This window comes from Fistularia commersonii, chromosome 28 (assembly GCF_037954325.1).
Source record: "Fistularia commersonii isolate RoL2024-O1a breed Wild chromosome 28, RoL_Fcom_v1.0, whole genome shotgun sequence".
Taxonomy (NCBI): Eukaryota; Metazoa; Chordata; class Actinopteri; order Syngnathiformes; family Fistulariidae; genus Fistularia; species Fistularia commersonii.
In genome coordinates this window covers 12,768,186-12,789,783 of record NC_141311.1, presented here as the reverse complement: position 1 = coordinate 12,789,783, position 21,598 = coordinate 12,768,186, and the positions used below count along the sequence as shown (strand labels likewise).

General features: G+C 39.2%; 4 protein-coding genes across 4 annotated transcripts; 3 read left to right on the top strand and 1 right to left on the bottom strand.

Annotated features, from left to right (window-relative positions):
* Positions 1 to 367: 367 nt before the first annotated feature.
* Positions 368 to 4,354, top strand: pnhd (pinhead). The gene is made up of 7 exons (XM_086176230.1): positions 368 to 419; positions 913 to 1,008; positions 1,118 to 1,257; positions 1,503 to 1,779; positions 2,310 to 2,491; positions 3,145 to 3,203; positions 3,942 to 4,354. Exons 1-7 carry the CDS (start codon positions 368 to 370, stop codon positions 4,090 to 4,092), a joined length of 957 nt encoding a protein of 318 aa, XP_086032356.1. The 3' UTR covers positions 4,093 to 4,354.
* A 1,282-nt stretch (positions 4,355 to 5,636) lies between these two features.
* On the top strand, positions 5,637 to 7,494 carry admp (anti-dorsalizing morphogenic protein). The gene is made up of 5 exons (XM_086176229.1): positions 5,637 to 5,931; positions 6,047 to 6,183; positions 6,270 to 6,392; positions 6,491 to 6,680; positions 7,070 to 7,494. The coding sequence occupies exons 1-5, from the start codon at positions 5,637 to 5,639 to the stop codon at positions 7,492 to 7,494; spliced, it is 1,170 nt and encodes a 389-aa protein (XP_086032355.1).
* Positions 7,495 to 9,008: 1,514 nt separating this feature from the next.
* Positions 9,009 to 14,387, top strand: cib3 (calcium and integrin binding family member 3). Its single transcript, XM_086175401.1, has 6 exons — positions 9,009 to 9,059; positions 9,683 to 9,717; positions 9,911 to 10,022; positions 11,441 to 11,588; positions 14,028 to 14,223; positions 14,366 to 14,387. Exons 1-6 carry the CDS (start codon positions 9,009 to 9,011, stop codon positions 14,385 to 14,387), a joined length of 564 nt encoding a protein of 187 aa, XP_086031527.1.
* On the bottom strand, positions 12,294 to 20,424 carry LOC147217662 (ras-related protein Rab-8A-like). Its single transcript, XM_086175400.1, has 8 exons — positions 20,287 to 20,424; positions 19,769 to 19,829; positions 18,541 to 18,601; positions 18,362 to 18,439; positions 18,193 to 18,282; positions 18,047 to 18,112; positions 17,911 to 17,961; positions 12,294 to 17,818 (listed from the first exon to the last, which is right to left on the bottom strand). Exons 1-8 carry the CDS (start codon positions 20,408 to 20,410, stop codon positions 17,729 to 17,731), a joined length of 621 nt encoding a protein of 206 aa, XP_086031526.1. The 5' UTR covers positions 20,411 to 20,424; the 3' UTR covers positions 12,294 to 17,728.
* Positions 20,425 to 21,598: the final 1,174 nt, after the last annotated feature.

The following is a 21,598-nucleotide window of genomic DNA, read 5'->3' as shown; positions in this document are numbered from 1 at the left end:
AAAGATGATTAATGCCTTTGAATAAGTGCAGCCTCAATGGCTCAAGGCTACTTAAGCACTTCATTAGGGCCAAGTCAACACACTTGAGCCACTAGGTCCTCTTACAGCAGAAACATAGAAGAGGTGAAAAGTGAATACTTTGCTCTGAAGGTTCCCTTTGAAGTGGCCCAGGCTAGAAGGAACACCATTCCACAAACTATTCAGCATGGAAATTTGATTACCCCTCGCTTTTTTTGACTCTATGCTACTTTGAAACCTTGTCTTGGGGTAACATTGCGAGAAGAAGCTTGATCCTGTATAAAGAGACATCAGAGAGCAGTGGGACACTCAGGATCTGGCAGCAGAGGATCAGATTCAGGCAAAAGCCATGGATGTACCGCGACTGTTCCTTCTCCTCCTGTGCACCCTCCACATGACCTGTAAGTAGTGCTTACTGTGTTCTGCTTTGCTGCTGGAAAGCATATATTTCATTCACATTAATCCGCTGGCTTCATCTAACTAAATTAAAATCATGAAGGACCAGGGAGTCTTATAAGCCTCAGGAGTCCAAACAATATTACTTGTCCTCCTGTGAGCCAGCTTCTATTGATTTACTTATTTATGTATTTATCAATTGCTTTCACAGTGCTGTTGAACAGGCAGGCTACTTATGCAAATTACATTATGTAATGTATAAAACATTGCTCCTGATATTATTTCTAGACAAAAATGGCTCATTTTTTTTAATTAGTCATAACCTGAAACTCAGTTCGTAATGGTGTTTTTAACATGTTTAAAAACAGAATAGTTTGATGACATATTTGAACTTTTTATGGGGAGTGATATTTTTACCTTTCTTAAATACTTACGGTTGTTTGATATGAAAACAATTACAAGACACGGTTGAATGTTTGTGTTGTTTTTTTCTTTTAGTGATGGAGGTTTTGAGCAAATACATAAATCACAGAAACCTGTATACACAAAGGGTATGCTGCAAAAGACAGAGCCACTTTGTGTACATTGGTCAAGGTAAAAGAATCACACTGACTCAGGACAGCACTATAGCAATTGTATTTTCTTTAGAAATGTCACCAAAGTTGACTCCATCAGACATTTCTACTTTCTACTCCTTCAACAGACATCTCTGGGACTCCTGTCAGTTTGGATGTGGGGATGTGTAGGTCGCGCTGCGGGGGGTCGCCTCGAACATCCCTTGAAGCGAGACAGCATGAATACTTACAACACACCTCAATGCTGGAATTTCTCCGAAACAAAAAAGTAGGTGAAGGGCCTGATGCAGTTCTTCTCATCATCACAGGGACGCGCTATAACCTTGGGATTGATGTGGGCAGTAAGGCGGCATAAACAAGCGGAGTTCTAATGAAATACTACCATTAAATGCACATTTGCTGAAAAAACTATGCACAGAAAAGCGGAACCATAAATGCTCTGAAGATTTACACATTACATGAACGTTACTTCTGACGTGCTGTTCCAAAACGGTATCTGCGCTCTTACAAAAGCTGCGGGTGCGTGGATCTGACGCTCCGGAGAGTTCGGAGCCGCTGAGCCCGATCCCGTCCTGCGGGATTAACCACGCATGTGAGCCGACCGGGGTGCGCATGGACCGGGTGCTGCTGATGGAGGGACCGCGGGAAGTGGAGGTCATCGAGGAGTGCCACTGTGAGATCGCACTGAGCCAGTGCGTCCGAGTTCCCGCACTGAGAACGTATTACTCCGAGACGCCATATGAAACGGTCATCGACGTGGGGGGCTGCTCCCGCGCCTTGGGCTCTCAAGGTGTGTGTGTGTGTGTGTGTGTGTGTGTGTGTGTGTGTGTGTGTGTGTGTGTGTGTGTGTGTGTATACCACACACACTCGTCGCTAAATATTTCACTTTCTTCTTTTTTAACTGCATTTTCTGGTTTCAGTTTCGTTTCATTAGTCATGAAAACTGCTAGAAAAAAAATTGTGATTTTTTTTATTTCACGTTTTCTCACAATTGCCTTGTTAATTCACATTAGTTTGGGATTTATTACATTTATGCCCATGCAGTGAACTGTTAACTGTTTTTATAATTCAAATTTCAATAAGTACATTTATTTAGTAAAAAATTATCAGAGAATTTAAGAAATATATATCGTTTCATTTTTTGTGGGTTTGAAACTTAACTGAACAAACCACTAAACGTATCAAAATTGTTAAAACGGCTTTGGAAAAAAAGAAAAATGGGATGGGTAATTGCAAACTTTTGAACCTTGCTTGTTGGGACATTCAGAGTGCTCGTATATGCTGTGATATATCTTCTGGTTTATGAATTATTCTTCACAGAGGGATTCTCCTGTGTCCCAACTAAGTTTGACTCAGCCTTGGTGGTGACCCCAAACAAGGTGGATGTGGTCCAGACTGTAGCAGCCTGTGAATTTAAGGAGAGCTGCTACCGGATGCCGTATGTGGAATATTACTTTGAAATAGTCCACCATGCAGATGGAGTCAAAGAGGAGAGACTTAAAGTAAGAATATTACCTTTAATAATGCTAAAAAACTAACCCATCATTCCTGTAAAATTTCCTCAATTCAGCTTCATAATTCAACTTTTAAACGGTGTTTCCCTTACTGTGGTGGTTTAATTGTAATTCTGGCTTCACACTTACTTCTGTTATTAAGATAAGAGGAAATGTATGTCTGCCTAGGTGCCAGACAGTAATGAAGGAGCATTATTCATCAGATATGTGTGTGGAAGACAGCACTTAATCATGCTAATCCATTGCACTACACATCCCCTCAGGATGTTTAGTCAAATGATAGAAATTGATTCCATGAGCCAGCCATTGATCAAATTGTTTTGTTGGTACAACAACATGGTAAAACTCACACTTGCTAGAAATAATTCAGAAACTCCTCAGTTCTGTATTTAAAAAAGCCATTAAGTAATAAAATGTTTTTTTGGGAGATCTTTAAGCAATTGTTTAGATACTGTTTTCTTAGCCTTAACAGCAGTGGTCAGAGAAAAGTGAAGACACAAATGGCCCCTACAGGTGTTGAATTCAGCAGTTAGCATGGCTGATAACAGTTGCGACCCACCCAACGCGTCAATCCATTGAGTCAATATTTGTGACCAGCAGTGAGCTGATTGCTCTCTTTCTCTGTTCCTAATTTTCCACAGGAAGTAGATGTGGGCAGATGTTTGGGAGGCTGCTCTACAGGAAACCGATGCCTACTGAGGTATGTATTAACACAGCTGCGACAGCAACAGACAGGCACATGTATGCAGGCGTGCAAGCACACCCACACACCTCAGCAACATCCTCTCCTAACAATTCCCTGTGAACTCTAACACCGTCTTCACACTACATTTTGGCCTTTTTTTGTTAATTCTCACATACCAAATGCCCTCTCTGAGTTCTTTGATGTTTCTCGTGTTTTCAACACCAATATAAATTATACATTTTCTAACACATCCCATGGTTTGTTCATTGTATTACTTGATTGACAGATTCTGGCTGCAGTCGGAGAATTCAAATAGAAGAAAATTCACTTGGATTTTAATTAATTAGTTTTTTGTGTGATATATCTCACAATAATGAGGAGTCCATTTTACTATGTGATGGAGGATGATAACATTTCATTACATTAGACAGACAGACAGACAGACAGACAGACAGACAGACAGACAGACAGACAGATAGATAGATAGATAGATAGAGACTCTTGTGTGATCATGATGAACAAAGTTGCCGACAACTTTATCTTTTGACATCTGTGTGTACAGCACATTACATGCTGGCCCAAAATAAATTACATCCCTTCATTCACTACAAAAGCAATATGTGGAACATATGGTTTCACAGTTGAAGTTGACATGCCAAATAATGTTTCAGTAATGGCTTATTACAAATTTCGGCCAGTAATTGTCTGAATTTAGGACAGAGTAACTAATGGCAATTTGCTTCTCTGTCTCAGGAGCCCATCTCATCCAGAAATGTGTCATTTGTGGGCTGATAAACAATCCAACTCCTGCATTCCTCAAGGACATGAGAGCCACAGCTTCCTGAACCAGCATGGGAAGATCCGCACTGTCCTCTCCATCACTTCCTGCTTTTGCAAACCCTGAGCCCGACGCCCCCTACTGTAAATCACCACTGAGGATTAACTGAAGAGCTTCCAAGAAATTAGTTTTTTTTTAGATATTCACCATCATTAAAGTAGTATTGTATTATATGTAATATATGTAAAATGCCAATTTTGTAAATAAATTGAATACAATTATAATTTGAGAAGAACAGTCACAGAGGAAAAGTCATTCAAAAAACAATCGCCACCACTACTGCTGCTGCTTCTGCCGCTACTACTACTACAACTACTACTACTGTTACTCCCACTACTACTACTACAATAAAACTAGTGTTGAAATAAGCTAACGTTTACTTGTTTACAGCACTGAAGACACTTTGAAGATAGAATTCGAAGATACTTATTCGTGCCAAAGTAAAAGAGCTCAGATGAAACACTGGAAAAGAAAACATGGGACGTCAAATGTTCCCTTTGTGAAAACACTTGCAAGATCCGTCTTTTGAAATCAGGGTGTGAAACAGCGTCTGCCTGTTAGAAAACTGTCCGTTTTTTGCGCCATCTAAAGACAAAAACACTTTATGGCTTGTTTCCAAGGTGTTACCCTCAACCATATAGGAAAAAGAAAAGAAAAAAAAAACTTTGATCTCGGATATGCTGTCTGCCGAGGAAGTATCGTTTAAGCCCCCCAATGTATTTTTTTTTTCAATTCTACGTAATTATGCTTAAAGATCAAACAACATAGTAATCATATTTCAAAAAAATATATAAAACAACAAATGATCAAAAAAAAAAAAACAACAACAACGAGAAACACAAGAGTCGATTTGAAAATATACGGTTCTCCTGTTACAGTGGTAAAACTGTGGGTGATCTAAATAGTATTCCCGTTATAATTTGTTTACGGAGAAAATTCTGATGTTCGTCCAAGTTACTTAAAATAACGATATTGTCACCTGTTGGTCAGATCGAAGTTTGGGACATCTTCGTCATGAAATAAAAAACTTCATATTTGATGATTATCCTTCCGGATAAGCAGTTATTCAAATCTTAAGACGTGCGATCTGTAACACCCTTGGCTTTATCAAAGTAATGGGTTACCACCTCGGACACTGTGGCCATTCTTTCAAATTAATGGATTCAATTAAAGCACAGTTAACCGCCCAAGAAGAATACGCTTCCTGGTGAGATTATTTCAATTTATTCATGCCACAGTTTTACTTTATAACTCTTCGAATGTGCGTGTGTGTGTACATACCACACACACTCGTCGCTAAATATTGGGTTGAATTTAGTTGCTCTGAACCTTAATTTCCAGACGTGAAGACAATAGGCTTGAATAAAATCTACAATCGGGTTCACACCTTGTTAACACCACCATTAGTCTCCCTTTACATTCACTGATTGGTGATTTACATTTGCGACCAAATAGCATTTTTACTGCTGTTTGCTAAGAGATTGGGGCAATGAAGAGGGAACGGCGGTATACGATATAAAACGTCGAGCTTTCTCGTCTCCGCATTCACTTAAACTCCTCATTGCCGGTTTGACTGCGTGACTGAGGGCCATCTGAGAACTGCGTGGAAGATGTTGATGTTCGTGATCAGCCTGGCCACCTTGGTGTGCGCGACCGCTGCGAGGCCGTCGCCTAACTATTTGGAGAGTCATTTCAACGGCCGCAGGGAATTGGGAGAAGTTCGCTCAGCTGCTATAAAGAGGCTTTTGGAGGTGTTTGGGATGGACGACCCTCCCGCGGTCCACAAACACAAGCAGCCACCTCAGTACATGCTCGATCTGTACAACACGGTTGCTGACGTGGACGGTGTCACGAAGGATCCAAATCTGCTGGAAGGGAATACCGTCCGCAGTTTCTTTGATAAATGTAAGACCGGATTCAGGTGTTTATGACAGAAATGTGTGCGCAGTCATACGTGTGACGTTGCTTCTGGGATATTCATTGTTTTTTTTTGTTGTTTTTTGTTTTAATCCCGTTTCAGTGCTTAGTGAACAGGTGGAGTTCAGGTTCAATTTGTCCACTGTTGCAAGAACTGAGAAAATTCTAACAGCAGAGCTCCATCTTTTCAAGCTGCGGCCTCAGGCTACACTGACGTTCAACAGGTATCATTTCTGCCAGGTGTGTATATATACTGAATGAAAAAAAATGAAATGTCCATTAAATGTCCATTTCCAAATACTGGTTACATTTCACGTTATATTCAGGTTAGTGTCTATCAGCTGCTTGACACCACCAGAACCAACAACTCACAAGACAGAAAGTTGCTGTCTTCTCGACTTATCCCAGTCCACTCCACTGGTTGGGAGGTGTTTACCATTACCCAGGCTGTAAGTATAGAAAGATCTAACTCCATTTTATATTGCAGTTTCAGTGTGACGACTGTTTCTGGAGTGCAGTATTTTAATAGAGTAATGTGTTTGTGAAGGTGCGCTCTTGGATGATGGACGAGGGCAATAACTTGGGACTTCATGTTGTGGTTCGGACACTGGGAGGAGGCCAGATGGATCTGAGACTGATTCGCTTTGCATCCGGGCGCAACCACCACCAGAGTAAACAACCCATAATGGTCCTCTTTACTGATGATGGCCGCCGCTCATCAGTGCTTGAGAACACAGGTGAGGCTCGATGATTATTGGTGAGACTTGAATAATCTTGTCCTCTGATCGATAAAGTAATGTCCAAGGGTATAATAGTAACACCCCTTTACTACGACTATACACTTTTGACATATTCTCTGACTAATATATCATCATAATGCAGTTTTTGATAGGGACCATATTTTGAATATAAATGTTAGTTATTACATTTGGTACATATGTGAAGGGGAGTCCGATTGTCAATATTCATTGTTTAGAAAACGAAATTATTAATCGTTTTACTGTTGAATAAAAAAATGAATAAAATAAAACCTGCTAAAAATGTTTAATACATTTGGTTATCTTTTAACCTCTCCTTAATTAACACATAGAATGCTGTGTTTCTAAAAAAAAACTTTGACCAACAGATCCAAATGATACTGCAGCAACGTCAAGTTTACTCCAGACCCCTGTGATAGGTCAGTCATCCCGAAGCATCCGCTCCCTGGGCACCAGCGAGGAGGAGGGAACGAATATGCCTTGCCAGCGTTTGCCTCTCTATGTCGACTTTGAGGAAATTGGCTGGTCGGGATGGATCGTGTCACCCCGGGGCTACAATGCTTTTCACTGCAAAGGCTCCTGTCCCTTTCCCCTGGGCCAGAACATGAGGGCAACCAACCATGCCACCGTTCAGTCCATCATTAACGCTCTGAAGCTGATCAGAGGCATAGAGATGCCATGCTGTGTGCCGGACAAGCTCTTCTCCATCAACTTGCTCTACTTTGATGATGATGAGAATGTAGTGCTGAAACAGTACAATGACATGGTGGCTGGAAGCTGTGGCTGCCACTGATAGCTCTCTAATAGTCATTGCTCTCAGGCTGCTATGATCTAACTGTGAATATAAATCAGTGTCAGCTACACAAGTCAGCCAGCTGCCCATGACAGCTCTGATACAATGAAGGAAGGTGTTAAGTCTGTGAAGGTCCTGACCTGGATATGCCTCAGGAGTGTAAGGAGTTGGCAACTCAGTCTGATTTCAAGCAAGTGCTGAGTCCCATGAAGAAATGTAATATATGTAAATAAGCATAAATTATAATATATGACAGTGATAAAAGTGATATCTTGCGAGAGGTGTTCATTTGTATATTTTATTGTTCATGTTGTTAATGATTCTAATTGAAATAAATGTTCTAAAGAAAGATCACAATGTAGACTATATTAGTAGTCTTACTGTACTTCTTGCAAATGGCATTTCCCCTTGGTGTACAGTGATGCATGGAAGAGTGAGCCAACTCCATTTAGTCGTTCTCTTTTCTTTCACCGGATGGCACTGCGTTTCCAGTAGTTCTGTGTAGAGGTGGTGGTGTTGTATTGTGTTCTTATGCTGCCTCTTTTTCCAGAAGTTCCCTCCTCAAATGGGATAGGCACAACATTTTGATAAAGTGAACTAACTGTTTTCAATCTTGTCTTGTCTTGTCGTGGCAACAGTTCAGAACTGAAGAAGCCTCTCAGATGAGAGGTGGAAAGTCATCAGTGAAAAAAATCAAGTCCAGCTTTCATAAAACTGCAACAAGCCCTGTGGAGTAAAAGATTATCTTGTCTTAAGTCTTACTAATGAGAGAAACTGCCAACGTCTGTAGCACCAATAAGCTGCTTTTTCAGAAAAAGAAAGTGCTCCATGTTTTTCAGGTGGAGTTCAGGTTCAATCGAACCTGTGAACTGAACCCGTCTGTCATGTGATCACAATAAGAAGAACAATATTATTTATTTATGTATACTAAATAAATCCTCAAATGGACATACATGTTCACAGGTTTAACATCGGATTTATGTTGCCAAAATATGAAGCACAAATATGGAAGCTGCAAGAATATGAAAATCATTACAAATTGGATGTTCTTTCATTTATTTGAAAACGGATTTCATTTTGAATGTGAAATTGACTTTTGCTTAAGTCGATTGAATAAATGTAAAATCAAATTAATTGCCCTACTCTGCCTGAAGTGGTGCTACATCAAAAGCTGCACTTCCTCACAATAACTGTCTGTCTCTGAAGTGTGTAACCTGAGGAGTGGCAGAGGCGTTGGCCCTGGTTTGGCACTAAGGGGGGTTGATAGCATTTGGCATCGCGCTGGATGACAGCCCGTGCTCATTGTCCAAGGACCTGCTATTCACTATGGAGAAAATGATGAAATGCTGCCATTATAATGGGACTAAAGGCCCCTGTGGCAGCCCGACACCTGATCTCTCTGGCTCCGGCTTCCTTTTGTCCCTGTTTTTCATATCTGAAATGTCTAGGTACCCCAAAAAGCATATGATGTTGGAGCAATAATGGACTGAGGCTTGGCGTTTGTGTGCTCAGAAATGGGAAATAAACAGACCATCTTTACAGCACAGCAGCTAGATGCCTATCAGGTTGGTGTCATTCCTGCTTCATACGGATGGAAAACATTTTTCTCACTGAATTTGCTCTCTCAAAGCAATTCTTATGAAAGGAATGTAAGTAAATTGTCATGTGGCTCCTCTTTTTTTTTTTTTTTTACTAAAAGAAGACCAAGGTTCATGCATCCCACTGTAGTGTGGTAACCTTTTACAATAATAATAGCAGCAATTTTTTTCAACAGAAGTTTTTACTCTTAAAATCACAAAGTAATTTCAAATTTTGATATTTTAACACAATGATTTTTTTTTTAAGGAAGTGATACAGTTTTTAATTTTGAAATGCTGTTTACAAAAAAAAACCTTTTACTCTCAAAGTAGCTCTACCATTCTTGAACTATCGAATCTGTAGGACAAAAAGTACTATTTACTAGTAAATGTGGGGAATCACCATCTTCACCATTGGTACAAAGTCAGTGCCAGGGATTTCAGACAAAATTGCAATGATATTTAACATGTATTATAATGTCATTGTCAGTATGCTAAGGTATATATTTGTTATGTGTGGTAGTGTAATGATGTATACAGAAAATGATTAGAATGTGTCCCTGTCTAACCTTACACAACAGATAGTAGAAATCACCTCATTCTGTTTCCAGGACTGTACATACTTTACCAGAAAAGAAATTCTGAGGTGAGAAACCTTTGTTTGTTTCTGGTCTGAAAAGAGCACAACTTTGTGAATGAAACTCCATGGACATCAAAGCTGCACAGCATTCTCTTTCAGCTCCTTTGATATCGATGGCTCCTCATTTAAACAATGTTGTGTGATAAAGCAGAAGTCATTCAATCTCAAAAGTAAATTTTTAAACTTTTCCCTTGTGTAGACTCTTCCACCGTTATCGGGATTTGGCACCGCAGCTCGTTCCCCTTGACTACACCAACCACCCAGATGTGAAGTTACCATATGAGCTGATAGGCAGTATGCCAGAGCTGAAGGTAGACTGATTGGTCCACACACCATGCAGAGCCGCTCTCCCTGCATTCCCATTCATAATTAATGACCAACTAATAGACAGAATTCTTTGAAAGGTTACATGTTACCTGACTCCTTTAAACTTGACGATTGCTGTTGTGTAGCTCAGGGCATAGTTGCTTGAAATAAGTCAATTTTATGCCTTTTACCACAATGACAGCAAGATAAACAGCACAGTTAACACATTGACAATTGACACACCTTGAGACTATCAAGATTTTACTTTCTCAGCCACTATGAGTCAAGTGACACAGAGCTCATTATAATTTTTTATTTCTGCTTACATTCTAGAATGCTAATAGAGAAGTACAGAGGAGACCAGAGGGAGCTGCATTGTGTTTTTGTAGACCTAGAAAAAGCATATGACAGAGTGCCAAGAGGAACTCTGGTATTGTATGACCATGGACCATGATGTTTGCAGATGGCATTGTGATCTGTAATGAGAGCAGAGAACAGGTTGAGGAAAATCTAGAGAGGTGGAGGTATGCTTTGGAAAGGAAAGGAATGAAGAATAGTTGCAGCAAGACAGAGTATATGTGAGTGAATAACAGGAGACTGGGTTGAACAGTGAGGCTACAGGGAATGAAGATCAAGAAGTTGGAGGATTTCAGGTTCTTGGGGTCAACAGTCCAGAGCAACGGAGAGTGCGGAAAAGAGGTGAAGAGACAGGTTCAAGCAGGCTGGAATGGGTGGAGAAAAGTGTCAGGGATACTATGTGATAGAAGACTATATTATGTGGTAGAATGAAAGGAAAGGTGTACAAGACAGTGGTGAGATCAGCGAGGTTGTATGGCCTAGAACCACTAACGATGACAAAGAGACAGGCGGCAGAGCTAGAGATGAAGATGCTAAGGTTCTCTTTGATAGTGATCAGGATGGATAGGATCAGGAATGAGTCTATCAGAGCAACAGCGCATGTTAGATGTTTTTGAGAAAAGGTCAGAAAGGCCAGACTGAGATGATTCAGTCATGAACAGAGGAGGGATAGTGAATATACTGGTAGACAGATGCTGGAATTGGAGCTGCCAGGCAAGAGGTCTTGAGGAAGACCGACAAGAAGATTTATGGACGTAGTGAGAGGATATGATGGTACTTGGTGTGAGAGAGGAGGATGCAGAGAATAAAGTTAGATGGAGAAGGTTGATTTGCTGTGGTTAACCCCGAAAGGAAAAGCCGAAAGGAGAAGAAGTTTCCTGCTTGCAGTCTATTCAAATGAAAACACTAGAAAAAGAGCGGGAAAAGGGGAGAAAAAGAAAATCATAATACATCCTTGTAAACATCATACTGGCTTGTGATAGTAAAAAAAATAAATGACCTGACTCCTTAAGACCAGCTGAATTGATAACGCATGTCAGACCTTTACCGGTTTCTGCTTGTCCAGGACAACCCATTCCGCCAAAGGATTGCTGAGGTTTTTTCTGAGGATGGTGAAGGAAACATGACACTTGACGACTTCTTGGACATGTTTTCAGTCCTAAGTGAGATGGCTCCACGTGACCTGAAGGCCTACTATGCGTTCAAGATTTATGGTACTCTTTTTATTTTTTTAGAAGAGAAATGGTTCTTGAGCAACCAGTCACCCAAACTTTATTCTCTTTCGAATGCACATATATGCACTGTAGACAAGAACACATGGATAAATGTAACCCAAATTTTAACACTGAAATCAATCAGTCTCTTGTTAATGTAATTAAACATTCCTTCCATGATTTTAATAACATCCTCATCTTGGATTTAAGACATCAAATATTGGATAATATTGGTGTAATTGGTCCCTTAAGTAGGACAGATGGAATACATTAAGTAGCCCTTTATGGAATCAAAGATCTTGTGAGAGCTCAATTTGTGTTGAGCTATAAGGTCCCAATTAACAAATGATAACAAATGAGGCGGTTACTGACACATCACTTTGTTTAGGGTCAAAGGAATATTTCATTCATGAGTACGGTCAGAGGTGCCAGTAAGGCACAGGAGTGACTTACTGTAAGAGCAAAAAACAGCACAGGGCCTAAAAACTGCATATCTAATGAGGTTTGTTTGGTGTACACTATGGAGGTTGATTGTATTGACTCTTGTTTTCTGAAATGCTGAAAATTGGTGTATTGTGAGCTAATTTCTCCATTCCACAGCTCTTTTAAAAAAAAAAAAAAAAAAAAAAAAAAAAAAAAAAAAAAGAAAGAAAAAGAAGCCTTTCCTTTTCACGCCTGTAATGATGTGTTGACAATTAGGCTAGATTACATTACATTTACCTTTATTGAAATTATTATTGAAATCACATTCTCATTACAATGAAATGTCTTTTCACAACAACGAAAATTGTGATCGAGCAGAAACATTGAATGGACAAATACAATAATAATAAAAAGGACATCTGGGGGAAAATAACTGTAAGGAAGCAAACGTCAATGAAATTTTAGGTGCAGTGAGATAAAGTGCAGTACAAAGGTCCAGCTCAACCATTCAGCAATTTTCACGGGGATTTCTGTAGAAAATGATTTTCAGTCTTTGTGTTCCAGACCTCATGTTTCTGGGCCTGCTGGGGGGACGGTGTCCAACAGACATTGTTTAGAGTGTGTGCAGTCAGCCCAGATCGTCACAGCCAGGCAGAATGAATGTGTTCCGGGTTTGAAAGAGGGGCACAGATCAGCTGTTGCACTGTCACTTTGTGATCTGCTGCATGCACAGCTAGAGAATCATACTGTGCATCCATGGCTCTGAACGCTTTCTGGGGTGCACTGGTAGAGGTTGGTGAGGAGTTTCGTCTGGAGCCCAATAGAAGGCCTTCTTCGCCAGTTCCTTTGTGTTCACTCCCCATGTCAGGCTCTCTGATAGATGACTGCGAAGGTACCCTTACTTGTTCCAGCTCTTCTCTCTTGAGAATGAGACTGGTATATATTATGTCCATGTGTTTCCTGAATGTGAGAGCTTGGACCTCCTCTCTGAAGGCTGCCTCACTGTTGTTCTTTCCATCTCCAACACTGTAGCATTATCTGCAAAGTTGAATTTACAGTAAGCTTTATGAATGGGAGTACAGATTTGACAGAAAAATTAGTATAAAAGTGGATTGAGAACATTGCCTTGGGAGGTGCTAATGTTGAAGCTGGTGTAGGAGGAGATAGGTTCTAATATGCTGTGGGCTGAGATTCTTAATACAAAAAAGAGGTGACATTGTGACTACAGTGACTATGGCCAGTTGACCAATTTACCTGGGTTGATGGTGTTAAAGTCAGAGTTGAAGTCAACAAACAGTATTCTGACATAGGTGTTTGTTGGGGTTCTCCAGGCGTGTGAGGGCAGTGAGATGGTGTCCTCTGTGCATATATTGACCTTATAGGCAAACTGGTCCTAGTCCAGGTCAGCAGGGGTGGAGGCCTTGATGTAATTCATTACCACTAATTCAAAGCAATTCATGATTATCAGTTAGTTCAATAGGCCTATCATCATTCAGGCATCTGACTGCTGAACTCTTTGGGACAAGTATGATGGTTGTGGCCATCTGGAGGGGGACTATGACCATTTGATAAGGTCAATGAAGATGCCGTTATACTGGTGTGCACATGCCATTAAAGCATAACCTGGGACCCTAGCTGGCTTAGTTACCTACTTGCTTTGGATGTCCAACAGGACTTCATTAACATGGCATTGGTGAAATACCATTGGCTTCCTCTCCCTTGGGGAGTACCTGGAGTGTGATGGGTGCTGTGTTGTTACCATAAATTAATAGTTAATGACAAAGTATTAGTTTCATAGACTTCTGGATTGTTCACTGTTAATTTCACATTTCTCAAACTCCATGCATGCCTATTTAAATTGATTTAGCAGTATTAGTACACCCTGTTAATAGCACTGTGGCGGTGCAGTGGTCAGTCCTTCCACCACACACCAATTTTTTTCTTAGTTAACTAAAGACTGTGCCCTCTTGTCAACATACAGTAAGTCCTCATTTTTCTTTTTCCTTTTTTTGAAAGACTTCAACAATGATGACTTCATCTGCAAGTCTGATTTAGAGAAGACGTTGAACAAACTGACACGTAATGAGCTGACAGAGGAGGAGGTGAGGATGGTGTGTGAAAAGGTGATGGATGAGGCTGACCTCGACAATGATGGGCGTCTATCACTGGAGGACTTCCAGCACATGATTGTCAGAGCCCCAGAATTCCTCAGGTAGGCAGAGAGGGATAATGAAGTAATCATAGTAAGAAATCAACTATTGTTATATACTTCACTTTCCCATAAAGTATGTTTGTGACTTTTCCTGTTAGCTCGGGGGAAACACCTTTTTAACTACTCTGATTTCTGTTCACAGCACCTTCCACATAAGAATATAAGAAAATTAAGCAATATGGTGCATGCCATCATCAGCTATTCACCCAAGGAAGGACTAATGATGCAGAACATTGCCTGGAAAAAGGAGGACATCTGACAGCTCCTCACACTAGCACTAACAGATATCAGGTTTATTTTATAGAAACATTTTTAAAGCTGTATTTTTTGACAGCTTCAACAAAAAACAAAACCTTTTTTCCAGATCCTTTTATCATTTCACATTTTGACATTTCATATCCAGCAAATAATATATTTGAACACACACACACACACACACACACACACACACACACACACACACACACACACACACACACACACACACACACACACACACACACACACACACACACACACACACCCTTTTACACAGCAGCAAAAACTAGCTATAATGCAGAGAATGACCTAAAAGCATTGTAATAAGGCTCATTGGCCATAACCCTCAATAGTTATAATAAGTAGGTTGATTAGGGTGCAGGTGCCATGAGAGCAAAAACATGGAGTCCTCTGACAGCCACATTAACAACATTTTTTAAATAGTTTTATTTCCTTATGTTATTAAATCTCCCATAGACATACCTACAAATTGTTGATACAGCCTTTTATGGGCTGAGAAAGTACAGTACAATTTAAGCAGATTGCCTTTTCACTGTTTTTTTTTCCATTTTTCATCCAAAAACCATTTAATCATTTTCTGCGTACTTCACAACTGATGGGATGAAAATGGTGGTTGTAAAAATATAAAGTACATATATAACATGTGATAGGAGTCTCCAAGAAAAGGATAACAAATGTAACATGTAACACTTGCCTTCAAGTCCCCAATGTTTAGCATTTACAAGTAGGATACACACATTTCAGAAATGCCTTCTTACACACTGCAATGTAGTCTCCAGCAGAAAAAAACAATTGATGTAATTACTTGCTGTATTATTACAAGAGATGTTCACACTAAAAATACATGAATTCCTAAACTCAAGTGCATTATAACTATAAAATGGTTGTAAATTACCTCTAAGTGCTGAAAAGGGCACTTCAGTGTTACAAAAATTATAGCTTTAAATAAAAAAAAGAGGATGTGTCTCACTTCAGCTGAAGACAATACAGCTTGGATCCCACTACAGTCCACAACCTTTATCTTCAAGATTATGTTAATAATACAGTATCACTGAAATGATACAACAGTGTTTCTTCAAATTCAAACTCTCCAATCTGTCTTTTTACGTAATTTATATTTACTTGCACTGTTGTTTCAATGTCACCCCTACAGAGCAGACCCCTGTATTTGGCTTATTGAATTAAACAGAACAATCCCATGCATTCAACTGCACAGATCTATAAATATGCCTGAAAATCAATACAAATATGCACGGGTCCAAGATTCACAATGCATAGCTCAACAATGACTGGACTAATAGTCATGGCAGTCGAGATGTCTCAAATGATTGGATTTTAAAGGTGCTAACAGGTTGTGCATAAAAGAGATTGATCTTTGACTAAAACAACCGGAACATTGAAAAAACAGGAAGTCTCAAAGCATTCTTTGACACAAGCATACAGAAACATTACACTCATCAGGTAATTTTTAGGTACACCTAGATAAAACTAAGGCAGTGTAATACCCATTCTATGGTCAATGAGCAAACACCTAGCACAATTCATCGCAGCAAATTTCAGCCTAAAATATACCAATGAAAATAATAAGCACCCCTGTCAAAGACTCAGAAAAAGTGAATATTATTATCGTCCTGAGGGGAAGACATTTTGCATTAGTTGGTCTGCATTAGTTGGATCTCGCTGTGTGTGATGCTTAGGCAATTTGATATATATTTTTTTATTTAATTTTTTTTTTTTTTTAAACATCAAGATTGGTTTCCAAATCCTGTCCTTAAAATACAGGCTATGTTTTGACTTTGTGCGGCCATTTATCACACCTACTGTTCAAATGGCACAGAAAAACTGAACTTTAAGACCACACAAGGAAAGACAAAACACAGAATTCAAGACAGCTTAAGACGATGGCTTTAAAACTATGTCTTGTTTATGTTTGTCAAATTAGCAGAAAAATATATACTCTGGCACCATAGAATAAGAGCAATTTTTGTATCCTTCTCATAAATATATATGTATGGAAATGTAAGGAGAAGTGTGGTGTAATGTTAATGAACTCGTATCAGAACAGTGGCTTACTAGTCGTGACATTGTAAAGTAGCTCATATCATTCATAGTAAGGTGCCAAAGATCCAAGATTATGCCCCTCATGCTACCAAGATTTTTAACATTCTACAATGGTGTTGTACTGTTGTACTGAAAAACTATCACTTGCCACTGACTACACACTAAATACTGATAAAGTGCAAGGAGAGATACATGGACAGCAGAGGGTAGGGCTTTCAGTGCGAAACCTCAAGAGTCAAATCAGAAGCTGATCGAATCACCAGTGATGTTACTTGGCCCCAGAGTCACAGCTGGCTAGAAACCTTCAGGTCAAATTAAAAGACATCATTGTCTATTACCAAGCAGCAACAAATTCATTTTCAAGAAATACCTTCTTAAGATTGCCGCTTTCTGATATTTAGATATAATTTGGCTGGTTTGATTGACCTTTGACAATTATAGGAGGGTTCTCGACATCTAATTAGAAGACACATCCAAAGATGAGGTATGGCATGGTCAGTTTTCTGTGTTTATGCATTTAACAATTCTTCTTTGAAGCTTTTAATACATAAGACGAATCATCAAATGATTGTCAAGAAAAGCATGCAATCAAAAGAGCAGGAACCAATTGGAAAAATACATTTCTAAGTCGTCTGATCCTGTCTGCAGTTTGCAGTATACTAAGTGTAAAACAAAAGAAATACGCAACTGTTTCACTGGAGCATCTTCAGTCTCTGGTTTGCATCTTTCAGATTAAAAAAGGAGAGGAGAGAAATAATAAGAAAATAACACTATACATCACATCAGTCCTAAAGTCATACTCATGTTTCCCGGTAACTGAACAGACCATGTAAAAGATAAGAGAATAAACAAAGTTAGATGAGAGGTATGAGTGACTCATATTGAATGATATGGAACACTTGACCACAGCACCTGGATGTGTCTCTCGAGGTAAAACAGGCTCTTCTGTAATGATTAATGATCCCCTTTAAACAGAAGAGCTGCACTGCTGGAAGCCGTCAGACGGGTAAGAGAGAAGGGACAGTCCTCTAATTGTAACATATCAATTTGTGTGGATTGGAAGGACAGGCCGGGAATGAGGAACAAAGGGAAAGGGGAAGGTGGTGCGTAACCGCACTTCATTTATGTCTAGCTAGCTAAAACATGACATCGCAGGCCTCAATCCTCAAAGTAGGCTACAGTGGAAGAAGCTATTTTTTTTCTGAGGCTCAGAGATCTTGACTCCATGACTACCTCCCCTTGGCAAGTTACCCTCCTGGAAATAAAAATGTGACACCAAATGATCATAGACGAGCAAAAAAACATTTAAGATTTTTCTGATAACATTATAATATTTGTAACACTTACCAATTTTGTGTCCATTTTTGATTTGATGTCTCTAGCAAGTGTCAGAAATGCCTGTAACAAAAGTAAATATATATGTTAATTTTTTTTACAAATCATTTGTAAGCATGCTATATCGTAAGGAAAATTAATCACGTACATTTTCCACACTGATGTTGGCCTTTGCACTGGTTTCCATAAACTTGATTCCGTACTCTAAAGCAAGCTAAAAGAAATGTAGGAGAATACATTTTACTGTAGATTCACGAGTAATTCATAAAATAGCATCTCAAAAAGACATTCTACCTTTTCTCCTTGGTCTTTCGTCACCTGTCGCTTGTCATTAATGTCACATTTATTGCCAAGAACCATCTTCTCAACATCAGACGATGCATGCTGAATCAACGATAAGGATGTGTAAGCATAAATATACATTTTGGTGCCATTGAGATAGGTCAAGTATGGAGACGTTTACCTCTTCAATGTTTCTTATCCAGTTCTTGATATTATCAAAAGACTTCTCATTAGTGATGTCATAGACAAGCATGATACCCTGTAGAAAAAAAATGCATTGAACATTTTGAGCATAATGGAGCCAAGAAACATTGTGTGGTGGGATATGGGTGTGAGGTGAACATGTTTGAGCACAATCACCATTGCTCCTCTGTAGTAGGCTGTTGTGATTGTACGGAAGCGCTCCTGGCCAGCTGTATCCCTGAAAAACACCCCCACCCCAAAAAAAGCACCTCAGTAGTGATTAAATATCAACAAGATCAAATACAATTACACACAACCATAAACACTTGATTCAGAATTTAAGGGAGGTTCCAAGGAATCTACCTTCACAACCGGACAGGAAAGATACAGTAGGTAAGAAAATTTGGTTTCCACTCATGCACAGCAACCAGAACTTAACCCACGTTTATTCAAAGGTCAATGAGAGGGCTGACCAATATGTTTCTTATGTATAGTTAAGTTTTGTTCCCTTGCAAGAAATTGTCTGCTTTTAAGCCATCACCTGGGGAGCACTAAGGAGTGTTTTGCTCAGTCACACTTTGCCAGGCAAGGAGGAACTCAGGAATCTATACTTCTCATTTCTAGGACAGCAATTCCTACCACCTGGGGTATTCTACATCCTGAATTGATTTATCAAATATTTTCAATGTGTGACACATTAGTGTATTACAAAAATATGTTGTTTGCTTGTTTTTGATGATCACTTGTGGACTGAATAATTCTTTACTATAGTGCTATTTGCCATTTCATCCACATATCAATTTGATTAAATCTTCAAATAGATAGAGAAAATAAAAAAAAGGGTCTGAAGGACTCGCAAGAACCTACTTGAAATCCTTCAAGAAATTACATTCAAAAAAGGTGATATTCAATAAAGACAGCAAAATATGAGCAAACATTTCTGCTAAGAGGCTGTTAAAGACTTACTTCGGAAAATGAATCATTACCAAAATACCTGAAACGAGCGACAAATTACCTGAAAATTATTGTAGGGAAACGGTAGCAAGAAGGGCTATTAAACATCGACTATGGGAGCACTTCTGTTACAATTTTTTGTGGTGTTTCGGTCTTTGAGAAAAGGATTAATGATTAATGAAAAATTCGCAATATAATCTCACACTCCATAAATGTCATTAAGTAGAATTGAGACTGAAAATAAACCAAGGCAATTACTCCTTTTGTTTTCATTTTGAGGCTTAGTGTATCTAATTCCCAATCATATATCAGTTTCCTTTTTATGTATATATGTAGCGTTTACCTTGTTCGTGCATCTACTGAATGCTTCAGCACAATCAGTGCTGGTCATTAGGTTTGGTCCTACATTAAATATAATGTCAAATATCTGTAGATATTATGATACACTTACCATATCTGTAATTTAATCTTCTTGCCATCAAGCTCTATTGTTCTAATCTTGAAATCAATGCCTAATGAGGAAGAACAAACGGCGGCGATCACAATAGCTTGTTAGCCTTGTGCGACTCTCACAACAATAGCTTCGGTTAATTATCACAATGATTCAGCTCAGTGTCACCACAGAAACAACACGCCAATACGAAATGAACAACAATACAATGTAGTTCTTAACCTTTAAGCAGTTGTACATGCAATATTACGGTTCCTTGCCAGGATGTAAACAGGGCCTGGATGTTAGCTTCTGCCAACGTGTGGCAGAAACTTCACACTAAGCTCCATTTTCAAATCGACCTCCAACTTCTATATATTATTTATGTCATGGTAGTTCATTTTGTGACTCTTAACACTATGGAACTGAACTGAGCTCTTTTGATGTTGAGGACAAACAGTCAAACTAGTAGATAACATTTAGCGTAGCCGGCACTTGTGCCATGAGAATGAACACAATTCACAATTTTGAAAACGTACCTATAGTTGAGATGAATGTTGAGTTGAAGGCATCTTCTGAAAATCTGAACAAGAGACATGTCTTTCCGACCCCAGAGTCTCCAATTAAGAGTAATTTAAACAAATAGTCGTATGTTTTCGCCATAGTTGTGATTATTATTACGGAAGTCAGAAATTAAGAAATAGCGCCGCCTGTTGACTGAGATTTTCGCAGCGAGGCCGACGGGCTTTCACTGCTTTTAAACAACGAATTACAAAGAAAATAGTTGCACAGAGCAATTAGTAAGTCAATAAAAAGGCAGCTTTCTAGATTTTAAAAACAATCATTCATTATCAAATCAGATCATTATCAAATTAATGAGATTTCAACGTCCCACATTCCATAATTCTGAAGCTATTTTTTGGACATTGCTTTGTTGTTCAACTTTTTTAAATGATAGACTCCCTGGGCCTGTGTGTTTTGCGTGAATAATTGCAAGCCTGCCAATATTTGTAAGGCAAGTATAACTATTGCCATTAGTCATTGCTGATCACAAAGGACCATCTGTATGGTGCAGGAGGACGTTAACCATTATTACTTCAAGTTCTCTACCCATTACTATTTTCCAACATGTTTCAAGGGACAGATTTGAAATGGGAATTGTTACCTTAGTTTTTAACCAAGCTAATAAAGAAAATTAGATTCTGTCTGTTATTAGTTCTTGCCTGAAAATTCATTTACCATTCTAACATGGCAACTTGTTGCACAAGAACCTTAAGTTCTTGACCTTGTTCAGTTTTGGGCTGCAATGCCGTCTCTCCGTGAGACACAGTGGCTGGTTCTCTCTCCCAGGGGAGGTAGGTGCCATCCAGTTACCCTGCCTGTTAACCCATGACAAATGACATGCCAGTACGGGTCCAATACGGCATGAAAGTGCAGCAGTCAGTTGACGATGGCCCTCAATGACAGCACTTGACAGCATTTGCAATTCAAGAAGAGAAACACAGCCACTTTTTCTCAAGATTGGTGAGCCTTAAAGTGAATTCTATACTCAATAGAAGACCTTGGTTACCACCTTTTATGGATAAAGATTACTTGTGGTGCCAACTTAATTAAGGTTTGAAGACTATCAGGACACATCTCCAGAATTGAGGCAGCATTAGTTAACAAGTAAACAGATGCATTTTGAATTGTGATTGGGCTTCAAATTGCATATCAGTGACATCTCAGACTTCAGTATGCTTTCTCTTCCTCCTGGCTGAACAGCTTTCAAGACCACATTTTTCCCAAAACATTCACCCTCTTTTTCCTCAGATATAACCACAAACTCACACAAACATCTTCAGCAGCAGC

Excerpts from the sequence above, each read along its gene's own strand:
- pnhd (XM_086176230.1), top strand. The coding sequence starts at position 368 with ATGGATGTACCGCGACTGTTCCTTCTCCTCCTGTGCACCCTCCACATG. Across the intron at positions 420-912 it reads GTGCACCCTCCACATGACCT|TGATGGAGGTTTTGAGCAAA; the intron begins GTAAGTAGTGCT and ends TTTTTCTTTTAG. Across the intron at positions 1,780-2,309 it reads CCGCGCCTTGGGCTCTCAAG|AGGGATTCTCCTGTGTCCCA; the intron begins GTGTGTGTGTGT and ends TATTCTTCACAG.
- admp (XM_086176229.1), top strand. The coding sequence starts at position 5,637 with ATGTTGATGTTCGTGATCAGCCTGGCCACCTTGGTGTGCGCGACCGCT. Across the intron at positions 5,932-6,046 it reads CCGCAGTTTCTTTGATAAAT|TGCTTAGTGAACAGGTGGAG; the intron begins GTAAGACCGGAT and ends ATCCCGTTTCAG. Across the intron at positions 6,393-6,490 it reads TGTTTACCATTACCCAGGCT|GTGCGCTCTTGGATGATGGA; the intron begins GTAAGTATAGAA and ends GTGTTTGTGAAG.
- cib3 (XM_086175401.1), top strand. The coding sequence starts at position 9,009 with ATGGGAAATAAACAGACCATCTTTACAGCACAGCAGCTAGATGCCTAT. Across the intron at positions 11,589-14,027 it reads CTATGCGTTCAAGATTTATG|ACTTCAACAATGATGACTTC; the intron begins GTACTCTTTTTA and ends TTTTTTTGAAAG. Across the intron at positions 14,224-14,365 it reads AGAGCCCCAGAATTCCTCAG|CACCTTCCACATAAGAATAT; the intron begins GTAGGCAGAGAG and ends TTCTGTTCACAG.
- LOC147217662 (XM_086175400.1), bottom strand. The coding sequence starts at position 20,410 with ATGGCGAAAACATACGACTATTTGTTTAAATTACTCTTAATTGGAGAC. Across the intron at positions 18,602-19,768 it reads AAGATTAAATTACAGATATG|GGATACAGCTGGCCAGGAGC; the intron begins GTAAGTGTATCA and ends GGTGTTTTTCAG. Across the intron at positions 17,819-17,910 it reads CAAAAATGGACACAAAATTG|GAGGGTAACTTGCCAAGGGG; the intron begins GTAAGTGTTACA and ends TTTTATTTCCAG.